General features: G+C 56.1%; 1 protein-coding gene across 1 annotated transcript in view; it reads left to right on the top strand.

Annotated features, from left to right (window-relative positions):
* Positions 1 to 18,338, top strand: part of CASTOR2 (cytosolic arginine sensor for mTORC1 subunit 2) — a gene marked incomplete at its 5' end in the record, with an annotated part of 50,849 nt that overhangs the window by 21,583 nt on the left and 10,928 nt on the right. Inside the window, 2 exons of the mRNA XM_081089502.1 lie at positions 11,722 to 11,792; positions 17,700 to 17,893. Of these exons, the coding sequence (XP_080945628.1) occupies positions 11,722 to 11,792; positions 17,700 to 17,893 (265 nt within the window). The remainder of the gene's footprint in view (positions 1 to 11,721; positions 11,793 to 17,699; positions 17,894 to 18,338) is intronic.

The following is an 18,338-nucleotide window of genomic DNA, read 5'->3' as shown; positions in this document are numbered from 1 at the left end:
ATGGGCCACTCGCCCAGAGAGCCACCAGCATGTGCTGGCGGATTCACTGTGCTAAAGCCCCGGGGTAAGCCTCTCCTAGCCAGGTCGGCCTAGGCATCCGGCAAGGGAGGCTGGCCCCGCAGTCTCTCTGGCTTCCCAGCTTCAGCTTTGCACCCTCCACAGGCCCACTGGGTACTTTCTGGAGTTCATCAGGTGAGTTCAGTGTGCAACCAAGGTTGAGAGCCAGTGCGTTAAGCAGTAAAAAGTTGGGTTTTATGCAGGGCTTTGCCCACACGCTCTGTTCCCATTGTAGGAAGAGTGGTGGTGGTCCTACTGGACTCCTTCCCTGTCATTTTTCCAGCTGGAGCAAATATCCACAGGTCCCTGACCGCAGAATTAAGACTAGCCAGGTGTCAGTTAAAAAGAGGCTACATGGATAGAGTTTCTAGAAATAAGCTGCCCCATGATGGAATGAATTGCCTTGCAAAGGAGTGAGCTCCCCCTCCCGAGGGGTATGCAAATAGAGGCTGGGTCTCCATCTGTCCAGGTTGCATTACTGAAGGAGGCAGCACACAGTGGTCGCGGCCTTGATTCCAGGCCTCCTTGTGCCCCGCCCTCCTAGCTGGGTGATTCCAGGAAGGTTCCCTTTGTGGTTTTGATGCAGAACCTGTGGTAAACTGTTCCACAAATTAAACAAACTCTTGCAGTTCTTTCCCCTCAACTCATTTATCTGGTTCATAAATCTCCGTGAATTTGCTGCACGAGTTTGCTTGGAAATGGCCCTCCCCATCTGCCCTTCCCCCCCTGGTTAAGGTCTGTTGTTGGAACAGGGCTCTGACGGGCAGGGCTTGTCGCCCAGGATGCCCGAGGAGAGGCCCGTGTGAGGGCCTAGCTCTGCTGGGTTAGGAATCTGAGAGTAAACAGATCAAGTTTCCAGTGTTAGCTGGCCACAGCAGTTGAAAATGAGAACGTTCTCTGAGATGACTCAGCCTCTCGGCCCCAGGGTAGAGGCAGCCCCAGGCCGTGGCTCTGCCCTGGTGGTCGGCTGCAGGCCAAGCCCAAGGGGAGCAGCAGTGGAGCTTTAGAGTGAGTGGTGTGCAGTTACCGTCCATCCCATCAGGATGAGGGCACAAGCCACAGTCTTGGTTATCTAACAGGTTGCTGTCCTCAGTTTCCTCATTTGCGAAATGGGGATCAGCCATTCCTGGCTCAGAGGGTGGATGTGAGAAATGAGGCTAAGACCATTGCAGCCAGCGTAGGCAGAGAAGTGCCCATCGGAAGCTCTGGGAGAGAGCCTGGGTCACAGTGGTGGAACCCAGTGAGAATTGGAGGGAGGGTGTCATGTGAGGCCCCTTGAGAGCCACCTACATGGGGAGGAGAAGAGGAGTCACTACAGGAAACAAAAGAGGAGTGTCCGTGTCAGAAGTTAGAGGAGGCCATGTGGTAGCTTGTAGCGGCCAGGGGAAGATGTTGGCCAGCCTCGTGGGGTCCAGCCAATAGGTCAAGGACAGGAGGGCATGAGGGAAGAGGCTGTCAGGGTTGGCTGGTGGACGTCATTGGTGAGCTGAACAGGATCAGATGGAAGGTGAGGCCAGCCGGTGGCAATAGAGGGTTGATAGTGACCAACTGGAGGCCTGTTTGGTGATAGAGGGGAGTGAAGAAGGCAGTGGCCTGAGGAGGAGATGGAGATGAAGGAAACATTAGCCTGCATGTCACTAGGACAAGGAAGCCAAGTATGAGCGAGGCGCCTGTGGGAATGGAGAAAGAAAAGGAAGGTTGCCTTGGTAGTTTTTCTGAGACCAGAGAGAAGGGTTAAGATGGATGGGAAAAACAGATGTTTTGAGACGGGGAGGGGGTCTCACCACTTGGCCTCAATGTTAGGAAACTGAAGAAGATGCAGGTTGGGGTTCAGATCATGCATGCCCAATCAAGAGCCAAGACACAGGGTTGAGCAGATCGGGGGATGGCGGGGGGGGGGGGGGGGCGGGTTGCAGACAGGGGCAAGATCTAGGCCCTGCGGAGATTTCTGAGCTAGAGGTCATAGCTGAGGAGGACAGTCCTAGACAGGGGTTATCTAAGGATTGGGGTCAGCTAAGGGGGCCACCCAGGATACCCTGCTCCAAAGCCAGTACAGAATTGGAGCGGCCGCAGGAGATGAGAGAGGCGCTCAGGTGACCCAGGAGCCAGGGGCACTCAGGGTTACCAGGCAACGGGACAACAACTGCACACAGTACCCCAGCTTGGCTCCAAAGTCCTGTAATAGCAGCCCTCTGGGGACTGTCGGTTCCCAATTAATAGTGTCAGGGACTTGGGGGGGGGGGAGGCCAGTACTACAGATTGTTTAGATTATTGTTTTCAGCGTGCTGACAAAGAGCTGCTTGCCCCCTGGAAGGATAGGAGGTTGTGTGTGTGTCCTCACCGTAGTGTGTGGCACAGGGGGAGTGAAATAAGCTTCCACTATGTCAAGGAGAAAACCAGGGGAACATCAGTGCCCTCATCCAAAAGGAAGGAAAGAGACTGGTGCTGTTGGAGCACGCGTGTGTGCCTGGTGCTTGTACCTGAAGAGATGCCAGCCTGTCCCCTGGTCCAGCAATCAGTGGGGTTATGTCCCTCTTTCCAAGTGGGGAGACAGGCTTAGGGCCGTGTAAATGTCAGACCATGGAGCTGATACCATCACTGAGTCTCCAACCCTGGCCCCCTGGCTCTGAAGCGGTGCTTTTTGCCGAGCATTAACCACTACCACAGGGTCATCCAGGGTAGGACCAGTCTGGACCGTGAGAACTGAGAGTAAACCCTTGGAGGGTCAGGTAGAGGCTGGACTGTGAGAACTGAGTTGAGGGGTGACGATACGTCTGTGCAGCTGGCCAGAGTCAAATTGAATGACCCAAATGACGGAGATTGTAGTCTTTGGACCAGTCCTACCCGTTCATCCTGGGCCCCTTGCCTGATTCTGGCACCTGGACCTGCCAGGCCGCCTCCTCTGGAGGCTCTTTTACTGAGCGCCCTACACCTGTTTGCGCCCAGCAGCCTGAGCCAGCTCCGGTTCTGTGGCTGGGTCCTCCACACCCTTCTGCCGGACCCCAGGCCCATTCCCTCTAAACTTCTACCTGGCCCAGGTTCCCAAGAACAATCTCCTTTGCCTCAGGGGACCTCAGCTCAGGTTCATGACCCTGACCCATCGAGCATCCTTGCATGGCCTTCCTTATCCATTTATCTAGATAATTAGAGTTAATGATGTAAGCAGCTCGTGTTTAAGCCAGAGCAGAAATAGGACCTCTCGGTACCCTACATTCAACCAGAGGTCTCCCGTGTCCCCCACCCATGCCCAGGAAACTGTGTTCTTCATTGCTTTGCTTCCTTTTCGTGTCATTCTGTTGCAACTACGTGGAGTTGTAAAGGTGGTCTAGTAGTTTGATTTTGGGGGTTTTTTTAAGTTGCTTTTAACTCTAAAAAGAGGACCATGCTGTATGTTGTTATGCCCAGATTTCAAGATTCCCAAGAGCCCACCAGGGAGCCAGTGAGTCCGATGCAAAAGCAAAGAGTCCTTTATTTCGAACTAGTTCGGCTCCCTGACCACACTCACCGATGCAACGGTAAGCCCAGTGGCAGAGAGAGGGCTAGCCCGATGGGAAGAGGAGTTTTATAGGGGGGTGGAGTAAGGGGTGGAGAGGTGACTGTGGGTCCTGCCGATTGGCCAGGCGCAAGTCGGTACACAGGATGTCACATGGCTCTGCCCAAAAATGGAGGACCCAGGGTAAGATGGAGGGCGTAGTCCTCGCCCTTTCAAACACTTGTCCTGGGTGTGGCTAGCAGAGGCTTGGGCTTCCGGGAAGAAGCCTTACCGAGCACATGGCTCTGCCCAAAAATGGAGGACCCAGGGTAAGATGGAGGGCATAGTCCTCGCCCTTTCATGTGTCATATTTAGGGACTTTTCCACCTATTACGTTGCTAAGATTCTTTCACATTTTTGCAAGTCACCGTAGATTGTTTGTTTAGACGGTTGGGTAATATTCTTCTGTCGTCCTTCCCCTCCTCTTCCAGTGATGGGCATCTGGGGCGTGGCCAGGTTTTTGTTGCTGGGAACAGGCTATTATAAATTCTCTTGTCAGTGTCTCCCATTACACATATGTAAGAAGGTGGAATCTCGCCGGGAAGAGCTGAGTCATGGGGAACATGCCTCCAGGTGCCCTCACCTTAGAGATTGCCCAGCCTGTTGGACCCGGGGCAGTCACTGCCTTAATCTACCTGGGCATCCGTGTTCCTGTCTGGAAAACACTAATTAATGATACCGCACATGCACTCGGTACTGATTATGCACAGACCCAGTGTCCAGTCCTGTGCTGGGCACGGGGACTTGGCTGAGAAAGACTCGGCCCCACCGCGGTCCAGGCGCAGCGGAGACAGGCCTGAATCATCTCACCAGCACCCGGGGTGTTCCCCTCGCTGGGAATGGGCTGGTGGGTGCAAGGGTGCACCAAGGCGGAAGCTGGGCCAGGCCCCGCGGTCCCTCGTGAGATGGCTGGACTTCTGCTGAGGGCTGGGGTGGGGGCCACAGGAATGGGGAGATCTGAAACCAGAAAGACATCGCTGAACACAGAGAAGCCAAGGGCCCACAGGCAGAAGGTGCGCTCCCGTCTGCGAGGCCTGAGCACTCCAGACAGGAACGCCGCCAGGGACATCCCATTCCCTCACTCCCAGGCCAGCTGCGCCACTCGGCTGCATCGAGTGACCGCACTTAAGCAGCCTCGAGCACATCCATGTATGTTCAGTCCCTCCTTAAGCCCTAACCTGCAGGGGAGGTATTTCCAAGCCTCTCTCACAGGTCAGGAACCTGGGGCCAATTGAAGACCAATAAGTAGTTCCACCTCATCTCCGGGAGGCGGTAACGCCGAGATTCCCACTGGGGCCTTGTCCACCTCAGTCCCCCCCAAGAAGGAAGTAAACCACCAGGCCTTGCCCCACGTATGCCCTGCACTGGGGTGTGTGTGTGCTCCCAAAGCCAGAGGCCTTTCCCAGACTGGTCCTACCCTGGATGACCCTTCTGACCCTGCCCCCTGCCAGGTCCCTGGGACCAGCAGCCATCCAGCCCCTCTCCAGAGGCCTGCGCTTCAGGCCTCAGGGCAGCCCCACAGCCCCGGTGTCTTACCTGCCCCAGGTTCCCACAGAGGAAAGGACTAAAGCAGTTGGGACCAGATTTAAAGATGAGCAGATTTGGCCAATGCAGGGCCCCACCTCTGCCTGCCGGCCTTCCTGGTGCCTCCAACCAGAACACTGGCCGTGGGACACAGTCTTTCCCTGCCTCGGCCTCATGTTTCTCCCCCAATTTGTTGAATATTATTTCCTGGCCACAAGCGGACCCACGCCTACCGCCGGCAGCGTGGGCCAAACCACCGTCGGCTCTTGCCAGCTCCTTGAAGAAGAGTAGTCTCCTAGCTGGTCTCGGGGTCCTTACCCCGTCCTCACGGGGACCACAAGGCGTCATCCTGCCCCCATTGCCTGTGAAGTCATTGCCTGTCATTCCCTTGCCCCGGCCTCTCAGCCACTCTGGCCTCTGTCACTCCTGGCCTCGGGGCTTTGCACAGTCTCCTCGCTCTGGCCTCCCGGGGACAGCAGCATAATGCCCCTCTTACAGGTCTTGTGGGGACCTGCCTTTCCCTGCTCGACTATTTTTTATTGTAGCCAGATATACGTGACACAGGTGTACCATCTTCAGTGTGCAGCTCGGTGGCATTAAGCACATTCACGTTGTTTGTGTAACCATCAGCACCATCCAACTCCAGAACTTTTCCATCATCTCGCGCTGAAACTCTGTATCTGGTAAACAGTCGCTCCCCATCGCCCCCTCCCTCCTGCCCCAGCAACCACTTCCTGCTCCGTCTGTAAACGGTAAGCCCTGTTGTGCTAGCCCTTGTCCTCTCTGCACTTTTTTTTTCTTAATATATTTTATTGGTTTTTTACAGAGAGGAGAGGAGAGGGAGAGAGAGTTAGAAACATCGATGGGAGAGAAACATCGATCAGCTGCCTCCTGCACACCCCCCACTGGGGATGTGCCTGCAACCCAGGTACATGCCCTTGACCCGAATCGAACCTGGGACCCTTCAGTCTGCAGGCCGACGCTCTGTCCACGGAGCCAAACCAGTCAGGGCCTCCCTGCACTTTTTATTTGCTCTGTGGTACACACCATCATCTGATCCACTATTTTACTATCCCCCCCCACCACCACCACCACCACATATAAACTCCAATTGCCTTACTTAAGGCGTGTCCCTAGCACCTGAAACAGTGACTGACAGGTTTGTTGAAGGACTGGAAGATTGCCTGGGTCTCAGGGACTTTATCCAGACCCTACGAATTCCTCCTGCCCTACTGACTGTCCCTTTTCTGCAGTTCCTACCTGTGCAAGTCCCCCTAGAATTTACAAGCGATGTTGCCCACACTGTCTGATTCTCCTGGCCGCCCGTGACATAAGCCGATTTCTTTTCGGTCTTAATGGAAAAGAACCTCCTCTTCAGGATTGCCCTTCAAATCACAGAACCAACCCGGGCTTTCTTTCTAACTACAGTCGGAAACGGTCGCCTGTAATTGTTAAAGATGGTAGAAGTGAAATGTAAATAACACGAGAGACTACTGAGGGAGGACCCACGAGAAACATGAAAACGCTGCTGCTAGTTACGAGAACAAAGGCTGACGCACACCAGGCCAGCACCCTGGGGAGGCCCGACGCACTCTGCTCCGTCGCCACGATGTGTGAGTCCCTGTGCAGCACGGCAGGGGCCGCGGAGTGGGTCAGACCCGGCCCCTCCATGTCCCCACTGTGACGTCCTGCAGAGGACGGGCCAAGCCTCCCTGGTTCCAGCCCGAATGGGCTGCACTTTGCGAGAAAGACTCGGGGCTTTCCCGGCTGGTGCTGAAATTGTAAATGGGCTCATGGGCATTCAGAGGCCCTACTTGAACAAAAAAACAAGAACGGTTTGTAAACAGGTACCCGGAACGTGCTGGAAGACTGTTCTCGGTCCCGCTGGTAGCGTGTGAAAGCTCTGGGTTCATCTCAAGGCTCGGCTGGTCAGGCTGTGACGGCAAAGGTCTGAGCTTGTTCTCTGAGGAGCTGGCAGGGCCTGGCTGGCACAGGGCATTCTGGCCTGCAGGAAGCAGGCCCCGGCCCCACAAAGCTAGCTCCCACTTCCCAGCGCCCTGGGTCCTGCAGGAGAGTCCACGTACTGGCAGCCTTTGCGGAGCCCTGACTACGTTAGGGGTCTTTGTGGTCTGGAGCCGAGAGGAAGTGAGCACAGCCGGCAGGTGAGTGGAGAAGGCGGGATGGATGCTAATAGGAACTTCCACTCAATGGCGATCGGTCAGGCCACCCCCTGGTGCCGCGATCTGGATGGCCGCTGTCCTCAGACACACCACATGTCTGAAGATTGCCCAGGCCTTTGTGTGGTGTGTCAGGGAGCAGGGTTGGGCCCAGGGCTGCAGGTTTGGCTGCAACGCAGATTCCCTGGCAGTGTAGAGCTGGGTCTGTCTCTTCCGTCATACATCATCATTCCTTCCCGGCCTACCTGGTAGGAATTGAGCTATTGGGGAGGTGAATGGAGACTTTTCAGCAAAGCTTTTTACTTGGGCTCAGTGTGTGGGAACCAGGTGTTTCAAAGAATCAGAGACTCAGCTTCATCCATCCTCCCCCTCGAGGCAGTGGTACCCTTTGGAGAACTGGCAACGCACTGCCTCCCAAGCCAGCCCGTTGGTCTCGGTAGTCAGCTGGCTGTAGAGCTTTTCTTTACTCGGAACACAAGCTGGCCTCCCTGATGCCTCCCTTTAGCTCTGTCTGCCCACCAAGAAGAAATAGCCAACTTATTGAGTGCTCAGCATAGTCATACGGGGTTTTCATCGTTTATTCTTCAACAACAACCCTGTGACATAGGTAGATACTGTTGTTATCCCCATTGTACACATGAGAAAACGGGGCACAGGGAGTAACCTGCCTAAGGTCACACAGCCATAAGCAGCCACGTGGCTTCCAACCCATGGTCCACAGTAACCACAGAGACTTAAAGGCGTAGCTGGAATCTTCCCCAGGCCAAAGGGGCGCAGGCCAGGGTCCCCTCAGCTCCTGTGGGCAGGCTCCGTGTTGGCCTTGACGCTCTGAACAGACATGGCTCCTGGTGTGGCCTGCCCTCATCCAGTCCCCATGCTCTGTTCACGGAGCCCAGGGATGCATTGCACCCCCTGGACAGGGGACTTGTGTGATTCTTGGGGTGTGTCCCGAGCCAGGGCTCACCCAGAGCTGCTGTTCCCCAGTCTCCCTCCTCCATTGGTGAGAGCTCTAGAGTTTGTATCCCATCTACCTGAGTGCTCCTGCAGGACCTGCCAGTCACCATGGCACACAGTTGCACAGGTTGTGTCCTCTCGATTCTACAGCACTCCTCACACAGACTGAGGTGGATGAGCCCTCCTCCGAGCTGGGATACCACCTGCCCAGCTCCCTGGGCAGCAGATAGATCTGTCTTGGGTTCTGGTTGGGGCTTTTGCTTCACCTCGAAAGGTATTTTCCAGACACTCAACGGTTCTGGAATCGTGTCTACGTGCCTTGTTGGTCCACCCTGCTATGGAGCTGGCAGGGTTCCCAGTGGCCCAGGCACTGCCCAGGCTGGAACTGGATGGGAACTAGCCCACCCTGAAGCTGCCCTCGTTGTACAGAGGAATGAAGCAGCCCAGGGCTCACCACCCGGGGCCAGGCTGGGACTGGAACCCAGGCCCCTGACTCCAGGCCTGCGGTCATCTTCTCGCTCTCCAGGCTGCTCTCTCCTGTCATTTCATCCTGTCCCTAAGTACCACGAGGGCATCTAGAGGGCAAGCAGATCTCCTCCTCCTCCTCAGGTTTCCTAGTAGGCTGGCTGATTGCTGGGCTTGGGTCTTCTTTCCAGCTCCTTGTAGACCAAGTGCAGAGGCCTCAAACAGCGGGGCCTGGCATCTTTGGTGTGGATTTAGCCACGACTCACTAAAGAGCACAGAGTTGGGACTAGAGACTTTAGTGTCTCTCAGCAGAGGGTACATCAGGGCAGTGCCACGCCAGGGCACGTAGGGCTTGTTCCGATTGGGGCTCCTCTGGCCTTGGAGGTAGGTATGTGGCTGTAGTCCACTCTATTGCTCATCAGACAGTGAGCTTTGGTCCTGTGCCCAGCCAGGTGTGTGTACAGAGAGCCTCCGGCCCTTGCCTGTGAGAGTGTATGGTCTGCTGGGGAAACAAGTATTCGTAACGGGTTGTGGCAAGTTCTCATCATGCACAGTTGCTCCCATCGAGCACTGCCCAGGTCTGAGGGCAACTTCACATACACTGTGAGGCGAGCGAACTCTCCCCTGGAGCTGTGAGGCACCAGCAGCCCACAGTGGCCTTAACACCCTCTTGTGCACAGTGTAAGGCTGTAGGCTATCAAGGAGGACCCGCCTGTTTGGTGGGAGGTGAGGGAGAGGAGGTGGCTGGTGCCAATCCTTAAACTGGGTCTTAAAGGGTGAGATGGTCACATCGACATATTCATACCCCATTTACACAGAGGCCGATGCTGCCTTCTGCTGGTGCCTGTGCCTCCGGGATGATTTATATGGTCTATTTCTGGAATGTCCCTCACAGCCGAGAGGGCATTGGGAGCAAATGCCACATCTGTCAGCCTTCACAGGGCTCTCTCCCCCACCCAGCAAGTACCTGCTATGGCAGGCCAAGGACGGGGGTGGGGGGGTGGCTTCCAAGGCTCATTCTGGGTGCACAGGAGTCCCCAAGAAGGAGCTGGGCCAGACCAGTGATAGCCACGCACTAAGGTGATAATTTGCCGTTGTCCCGAGCAATTACAGATTTCACTTGTCCAGGCAGTCGGTGCAAATTGGATGTGGACAGGCAGGGACAGAAATGGCATTTGCAAACCAAAGCGCTGGGGGGAAGTGGAAGAGAGTGTGCTGTCGGTTGGGCAGAATGTCAGAGGGAGGAGAGTAAGTGCCACCCTGTTCACAATGCTGGCACAGGCATTTCCTTCAAAGTCAGGCTCACGGAGGTATAATTTACACCCAGTAAAATTCACCCTCAGGGTACAGCTCTTTGAGTTTTGACAAATGCGTATAATCCTGTAGCCACCACCACAATCAAGATGCCAAACACCCCACCACCCCAAGGGTTCCTGGGTTCCCCTCCAAAGTCAACCCCGGCCCAACCCCTGGCAGCCACGAATCTGCTCCCAGTCCTTACAGTTTTGCCCCTTCCAGATGCCACGTAAATGGAATCATATATATGGCAACCTTTTGAGTCCGGGTTGAACTTAGCAAAGTGCCTTTGAGATTCATCCACGTGACAGCAGGAATCGGTAATTCATTCCTCTTCCTTGCCGGCCAGGGCCCTGTGGTGTGGCTGAGCCGCCGCTCGGCCAACTCTCTAGCTGAAGGGAGGGCGTCGGGTTGTCTCCCCTTTGGCGATCACACATAGAGGCTGCAGACCTTTGGATGCAGGTCTGTGTGTGCATAGGTTTTCTCTCTCTGGAGTCGGTACCCAGGAGTGGGATTGCTGGTTCATGTGGTCGCTGTACATTTAACTTTGTAGAAACTTCCAAACTGTTTTCCAAACGGCAGTATCGTTGTGTGTTCCTTCTGGTTCCAGCTGCTCTCGTTCCTGGTGAAAAGTGTAAAGGCTGAAGTAAGAGGGTGCCACCGAGTTCTGTGGTCGGGGCGGCTGGCGGGAGAGGACGGCCACGGGGAGCGAGCTGTGGGCACTCCGGCCGCCCGGTCCCCTGGAGATTCCTTTCCCATTTAATCTGTGGAGTGATATCCGGCCATGGCTGGGGCTACTCGTGGGGCCTCTTTCTGTCACGGCTCCCGTGATGGATGGGTTTTACGCGCCGGGCATGGAGCCCGTGCTGGGCCTCACGCTCCAGAGCAGCGATGCCAGATAAGTGACCACGTTTCCTGTGCACACCGTCTCTCCCTGCAGCTGCCGTTCTGGGGGCCATCCTGGCTGAGGGGGACAGAGACAGGCATTGAGGGGTGGGGACCCCGTTACCCCGTGACAGAAAGCCTGGACACAGAGCCCAGCTAGTCTGCCAGGCAGCAAGAGCATGCTTAGGGCAAGACAGCAGGGACGAGATAAAGGGGGCAGAGTGATTACCGGTCCCTGCCTGGCCTGGGGAAATGGGTGGGGGGTCGGGGGACGAGCATCATACACCGCAGGCTAAGTAGTATTGCCAAGGGCCGCATGTGGCCGTTCAGGGATCTGTGTCCCAAAACCGGCACAGACGCCCACCCCTCCCATGCAGAGAAGAAGAGCAGCCTGAAGGCTGGGCTGTCTCTGGGTGATGTGAATTAGGACTTAAGTGACAGTGGGAGCTCTTCAGTTGGTGAGGAGGGGCCAGGACAGAGACCTAGAGGTCGGAGTGTGGGGACCCATGCATAAGACAGCTCATTTGCATGGCCCCTGCCAGACCTACCCTTCAGCCACTTCCTCCCTGAAAAAGTGGGACCTGAGCCTATACAGGATCCCAGAGGCTTGCCGACTGGGGGTGCAGAGGGGACGGTCACCATCTCTAGGCCTCTCTGAGACCTCCTGAGTCGGGGGCGGGGGGGGGGGGTAGGCACAGCGTCCTGGAGGTCACCAGCAGCCTGCACTCAGAGCTCTGGGTAAACCGACTCATCTGCTGGGTCACCACAGTGTCCGGCCAGGACTCATGCGGAACTAATGTGACATCCGTGTCTGTCTGTCCATCCGCACAGGTGCAAGTTCTTCAGTCTGACTGAGACCCCGGAGGATTACACCATCATCGTCGATGAGGAGGGCTTCCTGGGTGAGTGCTGCCCCCCGCCCACACCCCGTGGAGAGCCTTCTCCTCTCCCAGTCTCCTGGCTGTGGCCCCTCGCTCTCCGCCCGGGAGCCTGCCCAGGAAGGCCCCGAGCTAACGGTCCGCGACACCGTGCCTCCCCAGCCGAGAACTAAAGCAGCCACACACTTCATTGAGCATCTGCTGTGAGTGAGGTGCTTTAAATTGTCCTCAGTCCTTGTCCCCATTGGCGCGAGCCCCGGTGCCATCCTTCATGATGTCCCTTCGCCTTTTTCCCATGCGTTAAATTGAGATACCATGCACATGCCATAGAACTCACCATGGTCAAACTCGGCAGCTCACCAGGTGGTGCAGCCATCACCACCCCGCCTCCAGAACAGTTTCATCACCCCCAAAAGAAGCCCCATTACCTGTCAGCAGTCACCCTCCCTTCCCCCCACATCCTTGCAGTTGTGTTATTACACCTTCTTACGTTTGTCCTCGTGCTGACCGATGCACGGCAGTTTCCGGGGAGGTGGTGTGTGCATGCGGAGCTGGGAACAGGAAGGGGATGTCACTGCCCAGGCGTCCACACAGCACGGAGCTGGGCTCCCCCAAAGCTGGTGTCTGAACCACTTTCATCAAAACGTGCAGAGGACACAACACGTCCGACATTTTTAAGAAACAGTCCCACCCCAAAGACAACTGGTACCTTTTTGGTACTTCCTGTCTAGCTTTTTTCTGTGCACGTTGTTCCTTTTTTTTTTTTTTTTTTTAATTTTTTTAATTTATTGCTTAAAGTATTACAAAGGGTATTACATATGTGTCCATTTTATCCCCCCGCCCTAGACAGTCCCCTAGCCTCCCCTATCCCCCAATGTCTTATGTCCACTGGTTATGCTTATATGCATGCATACAAGTCCTTTAGTTGATCTCTTACCCCCCTACCTCCTGCCCCCCAACCCTCCCCGGCCTTCCCGCTGCAGTTTGACTATCTGTTAATATATATATTTTATTGATTTTTCAACAGAGAGGAAGGGAGGGGGATAGAGAGTTAGAAACATCAATGAGAGAGAATCATCGATCAGCTGCCTCCTGCACACCTCCTTACGGGGGATGTGCCCGCAACAGAGGCACATGGCCTTGACCAGAATCGAACCTGGAACCCTTCAGTCCGCAGGCCGACGTTCTATCCACTGAGCCAAACCGGTTAGGGCTCGTTGTCTCTTTTTACTTTCCTTATGACCATGCCATATGGAGAAGTGCTTTCACTTAACGTTGACGTCACGTTACACCTTAAAGTTTCCTGTGCCATCACAGCCGCCCACAGCTGCCGCGCGGCCTTCCCTGTCCCCTAAGGTTAGGTTTAAACTTACTTTAATTTTTCTCCAGTGATAACATTATAGACCCTTTAAACGTGTAACATTTGCCCTTATGCAGGTCGATTCCTAAAATGGGGTCTGAGAAATGGCATATGGTCAGAAGTTGGCTGTTTTCCGGTTCTCCTGTTGACACCCCGGGGAAGCGACCTCCCAGCTAGACTCTGTCATCCTACCCGCAGGTGCTCCAGAGCACCTACCAGTGTGGGGATGGTCGCACACACACACACACACACACACACACACACACACACCCCGCCCAAGGACATCATGTCTTTTCCTGACTCAGAGGGGCATCTTGTGGCCAGGGCAGGGAGAGGGCAGGCCCCACAGGAGGCCCTGCCTCGTCGTCGAAGGCACCCATGTAGCCACTCACTCATTTATTCAGCAGACGCCGTCTGAGTACAGGAGCCACGGATACGCGGGCACTGTGCTTGGGCAACCCAAACACATTTCCATTTTCTTACGGGCACTCATCATGCCTTTCATGCAGAACTGCTGAGAAGGGTGGCATCTGAACGCTCCGGAGTATCTGTTCTCTGGTAATAGATATTCTTGTCTAATCCTCCTCCCCAGACGAGACTGAAGTCTCTACCTCTTGAGGCAGCTAATGAGCAGACACCATGAGCAATGAGAGAGGGAGGCCGTGGACCTGGCAAGCCGGTTCTGCAGGCCCTGGAAGGCCATGTCTGCAGGATTTCTCACTCACCAGGGAGATGCCCTGCAGAGGAGTGGCTGGTTACCTGAGCAGCCTCCAGGGTTGCAGGAGGCTGTGTTTACTGAGCACCTGGGGTGTGCCAGCATCTTGTAGGCCCTGGAGATGTAGGCGGAATTGAGAGACACCATCTCTGACCCCAGGAGCCTCGGTACTCTGTGGCTTCTGGGTAAGGGTCTCCCTTTTAGGCTAGCAAAGCAGGCTGCTTAGATAGCTGTTATTGCCTCAGAAAAAAATATGTACATTTAAAGAAGTTAAGTATCTCTCATGCTCCTGTTGCAGAGCTACAGGGGCAAGTATACACAATAAGACTCCCCTGTACCCGCTGCAGAGATGCGTCACCACCTGGGATCATTCCGGTGGCCTGAGGGTAATCGGTAAAGACCCGTTTTATAAGAGAGAAAACTGACATTAAGGTACCCACAGTCCCTGAGTGACGGGGGACCATGTGAAACAGGAAATGCTGTGGTGAATCCCAACAGACCAAGGTCAGGGGCATGGGAGACGGGGGATGTGCCAGTGTGTGGCAGGGCAGTGTGAGAAGGCCCCCAGAGGGGAAGATGTGGGGTGGGGGCTGCCAAGTTCACCCTCTTGCCTCCGCTCTGGGCGTGGTTCTCTTAGGAGGCTCTTCTTCAGAAAGGGAATCTGGGCTGTGGCTGCCCCCATAGGACGGGGAGGGGTGACGGTTGTGCCGTGCTGTGTGAAAGATGGGGCCCCGTCTCCCAGTTCTGCGAACATTGCTTCTCACCCAAGGGCCTCCCTCGGCCAGGGTGCCTTGATTGTGGTTCGCTGGCAATATCGTCAGCGCGGAGATTTCTCTGTTAGGAGCCAGCAGCTGTCTGCAGTTCACATGTGCATCAAATGCAGGGCCTGTCCTCGGAGGGTGGGACAGTTGTCAGTGACACTAACCAGACTGCTTCCTGTTTCGTGTGGAATTTTAGAGCTTCTTGGCTCAAATGGATGCTATGTGTCTGCATGGCAAACCAGAGGGGTCTGTGTGCATGTGTGTCGTTTGATCTTTTACATGTTTAATGAGCACCTACTATGTGCAATTGCTAGATGCTCGTGGGAACCCAAAACAATATGCATGGCAGCCCCTGCCCTGACCTCTGGGTCGTGGGCAGCATCTTAGGTTTGCAGTTAAGCGGGGCGCAGTGCTAATCAGGACCCCTTCACTGGCCCCCGCCCGTCACAGGCCCCTTACCTGCGTCAGTGGTGTCTGTAACATGCTCCTTGGACCGTGACTAGCCAAAAGGTAGAAGGAGGAAGATGTTGAGAGGTAACTGCTGGCTTCATCCTGGGCTAAGATGAGAAGATCAGGTTCGGATCTAGCCCTGCTACACGCTGCTGATCATTCTGGGCAAGTTGCTCAGGACCCTGGGGCCTCCATGGCCTCGTCCCAAACACAGGATCGCCTCCCTCCCGCTCGGTGCTATAAGGCATGCTCGTGGCTACAAGGCACATGAGTGGACCCACGTAGTTCAGACCCGTACTGTTCAAGGGCCAGCTGTGCTCCTTTACAGTGAAAGTGAACATTTTTTAAACTCTTGATACCCTTGACCCAACTGCCATCCAGAACCAGCAGTTGAAGGCACCCGTGTAGTCAGCAGTGTGACCAGAAAGGCTCTGGCCTTTGCTGAGCACTCAGATGGGTGCCAGGCACTCAGCTGAGCGCTCCAGGCGGATTATCTCATTTAATCCTCCCAGCGCCTTCTCCAGCCGCTCCTGATTTCATCATCCCACATTTGAAAACAAAAGCCCCGGGCCCGAGGTCGCACAGCCAGGACTCAACCCGCCAGCCCTGCGCCAGGACTCGACCCTGCTGCAGGCGGGGCAGGCGGAGCCTGAGAGACAGGCTGTGTGGAGGGCACGGCCCCATAGTGCAGGGACCTGCAGGTCCTTCGGCCAAAGCGGGGGACTCCTGGGGAGGAGGGAGCCCACCCAGCAACAGAGTCGCCCAACTTTGTGACCCGGCGGTGGGGAGGGGGGGCGGGGTGGCAAGACCTGTTACCTCCTCTACCAGGGAGCGTCCTCAGCTCCGAGAAGCTATATTTAGGGTCTGGGACAATGGGCAGTGACAGATAATCCATTTCCGTCTTAGAATGGGTCCACTTTTCCTCTAGGGAAGAGCCAGTGTGCCGCCTCCTGGCAGCTCGTCCCCACAGCCCCAAAGCAGCACTTGGGCGCCCTGAGGTTTGGCCAGGGTGGGGAGGGGGCCCACTCAGCCTTCCCTCTCCCCCAGAATGCCAGGGCAGCGTTGGATGTCCACGGGGCCGGAAGCAGTAAGTGCTGTGGTTTCCAGCCACTCTGACAAGCCCCCCCTTCGGAAAGCCTCCGTGGGTGACCACGGGCCTGCCATTGAGGAACCTCAGGGCTTCTGTCCAGGGCTGAGAGCCAGAGCGAGATTATTCACATTTCAGATCCGAGCTGGTCCCCCGGTTCTGGGAGCATATTTGCTCTCGGTCCTGGGGCCGAGAAGTCTCTCTTCTGACCCCTTGGATAACGGGTAGAGAGACCAGACATGGCTACCTGAGACCCAGCGCCTTTTAAAACATTTTCTCCTGCTCTCCCTCCCAAACCTTTTCCCTTTTCTGGGAAGCTGCCTGCCTCTCCAGCCAGCCTGGCCAAAGACTGGCCCTTCTCAGCTGATATGACCAATGGGCTCGCTGAGCTGTGGTCGCCATGACGACCAGAGCTGGGCAGGTAGGAGCCTGGTGGGGCCTCACGCAATTTCCCCTCCTTGGAAGCCATCCTGCCGGAGGCCCATGCGGCCTTCCCTGGTTATCGCCATCCTCCTCACCAGTGTCTGGGCCCCTCTTCTTCCTGGGGACCTGACCCTTCCTCCCGGTCAGCGCCCAGGACAGGGCATGAGGCTGTCAGACCTGGGTTTGGGTCCTGGCACTGTCCTTCCCTAAGTGACCATGAAATCACCGCCCTCTCAGAGCTCTGGTTGTGTTCTCAGGGGGAATAACAGTCCCTCTGGGGGGTGGGTTTGAGCAGGTGCCTGTGATACGTGGAGAGTCCTGTGCCAGCCTGTAGGGTCAGCTCCGTGGCTGTGTGTTCCTGGAGACACATGTGCCCACATCCCGGGTGCAGGCTCCTCTGGGGGCTCTCAGGACGGGGGAAAGGGACAGTCCGAACGTATGGAGCCCAGGTTTTACGAATTGGTCAGGGAGACTTGCTCTTTGCTCTCATTCTGAGCCTCCCCCACGCTGTCCCTGCCAGTGCCAACCCCCAGGGCTTGCTGGCTCTCAGGAGGGACTGGATGACCGTCACTGCCCACCTGGTGGTGGCACCCTCAGGAGCCCTCCTGGAGCTGGGCGTTCTTCCAGAGAAGCCCAGCAGGCAGGTCTGATTGAAGCAAAGAGGAAACCCAGGCCCCCATCCTGTCTTCTGTCTCCCCTCCAACCCCAGCCTCCTGGGAGGTTCCTGGGAACCCAGTTTGAAAACCATGGGACTCATTCCACTGGTGTAGGTGGTGATGGCAGCACCTGCCACCCAGAGGGTAGTGAGGACTGAAAATAACAAAATCATTGCTGACTGCTGAATACTCATCCTTTATCCCAACACAGATAAACCACATGTCCCCGTAGTTCCCACCCTCCTGAGCCGTCTGACACATCCAGAGTCCTCTGGGGGCTTCCCGGCTCGGTCCTCCCACAGCCGAGCCTTTGAGGCCGGTCCTATCCGCCTCTGACAGATGAGGGCACTCGGGCACAGAGGGTGGGGCTGGCCAAGGTCACACAGCTGGTCCCACGTGTCAGTCCCTACTCTGTGGCCTGCTCTGCTCTGGGGACCTGGGGCCCATCGGTCACAGGCCTGCCTCTGTGTCCCCTCCAGAGCTGCCTTCCTCGGAGCACCTGAGCGTGGCAGATGCCACCTGGCTGGCCCTCAATGTCGTGTCCGGTGGTGGCAGCTTTTCCAGCTCCCAGCCCATCGGGGTGACCAAGATCGCCAAGTCAGTCATCGCCCCACTGGCCGACCAGAACATCTCCGTGTTCATGCTGTCCACCTACCAGACGGACTTCATCCTGGTAACCGCAGCTCTCGGGCAACAGGGACATCCCCCACAGGCACTGTCTGCAGAGTTCTGTGGCCCCCATTCTCTGATCAGCTCAGAGAGAGGCCAGGGAGACCTTAGGGTTGTCAGTCAAATGTTAGCATGACCCAGGCTGGTCTCTGCCCCCCTGCGCCCTCCACCTGCCTTTTATGGGGGGCCATGCTTGGTTTGACCTGGAAGCCAGGAAGTGAGGTCTGGGGAGCTCGTGTGGGTGGGGTATCGTCCCAGCTGGACATCTGTCTCCCCTCTTCCCCACCCCCACCCCCTGGGATGGCAAGTCTGTCTGGTCCTGGGGCCAGCAGCAGCTCCTGGCCACCAAGTCATTCTTTCTCCTCCCATGGGCCATGGCCACCCTCAGGAGCATGGGCCTGGGGAGGGGCAGGGACAGGTCTGGGCACAACATTCAAGAGGGTGGGTGG

The sequence above is a fragment of the Myotis nattereri genome (assembly GCF_964212035.1).
Source record: "Myotis nattereri genome assembly, chromosome: 4".
Lineage (NCBI taxonomy): Eukaryota > Metazoa > Chordata > Mammalia > Chiroptera > Vespertilionidae > Myotis > Myotis nattereri.
The sequence above is the reverse complement of the archived record's forward strand: the minus strand, read 5'-3'. Positions and strand labels throughout refer to the sequence as shown.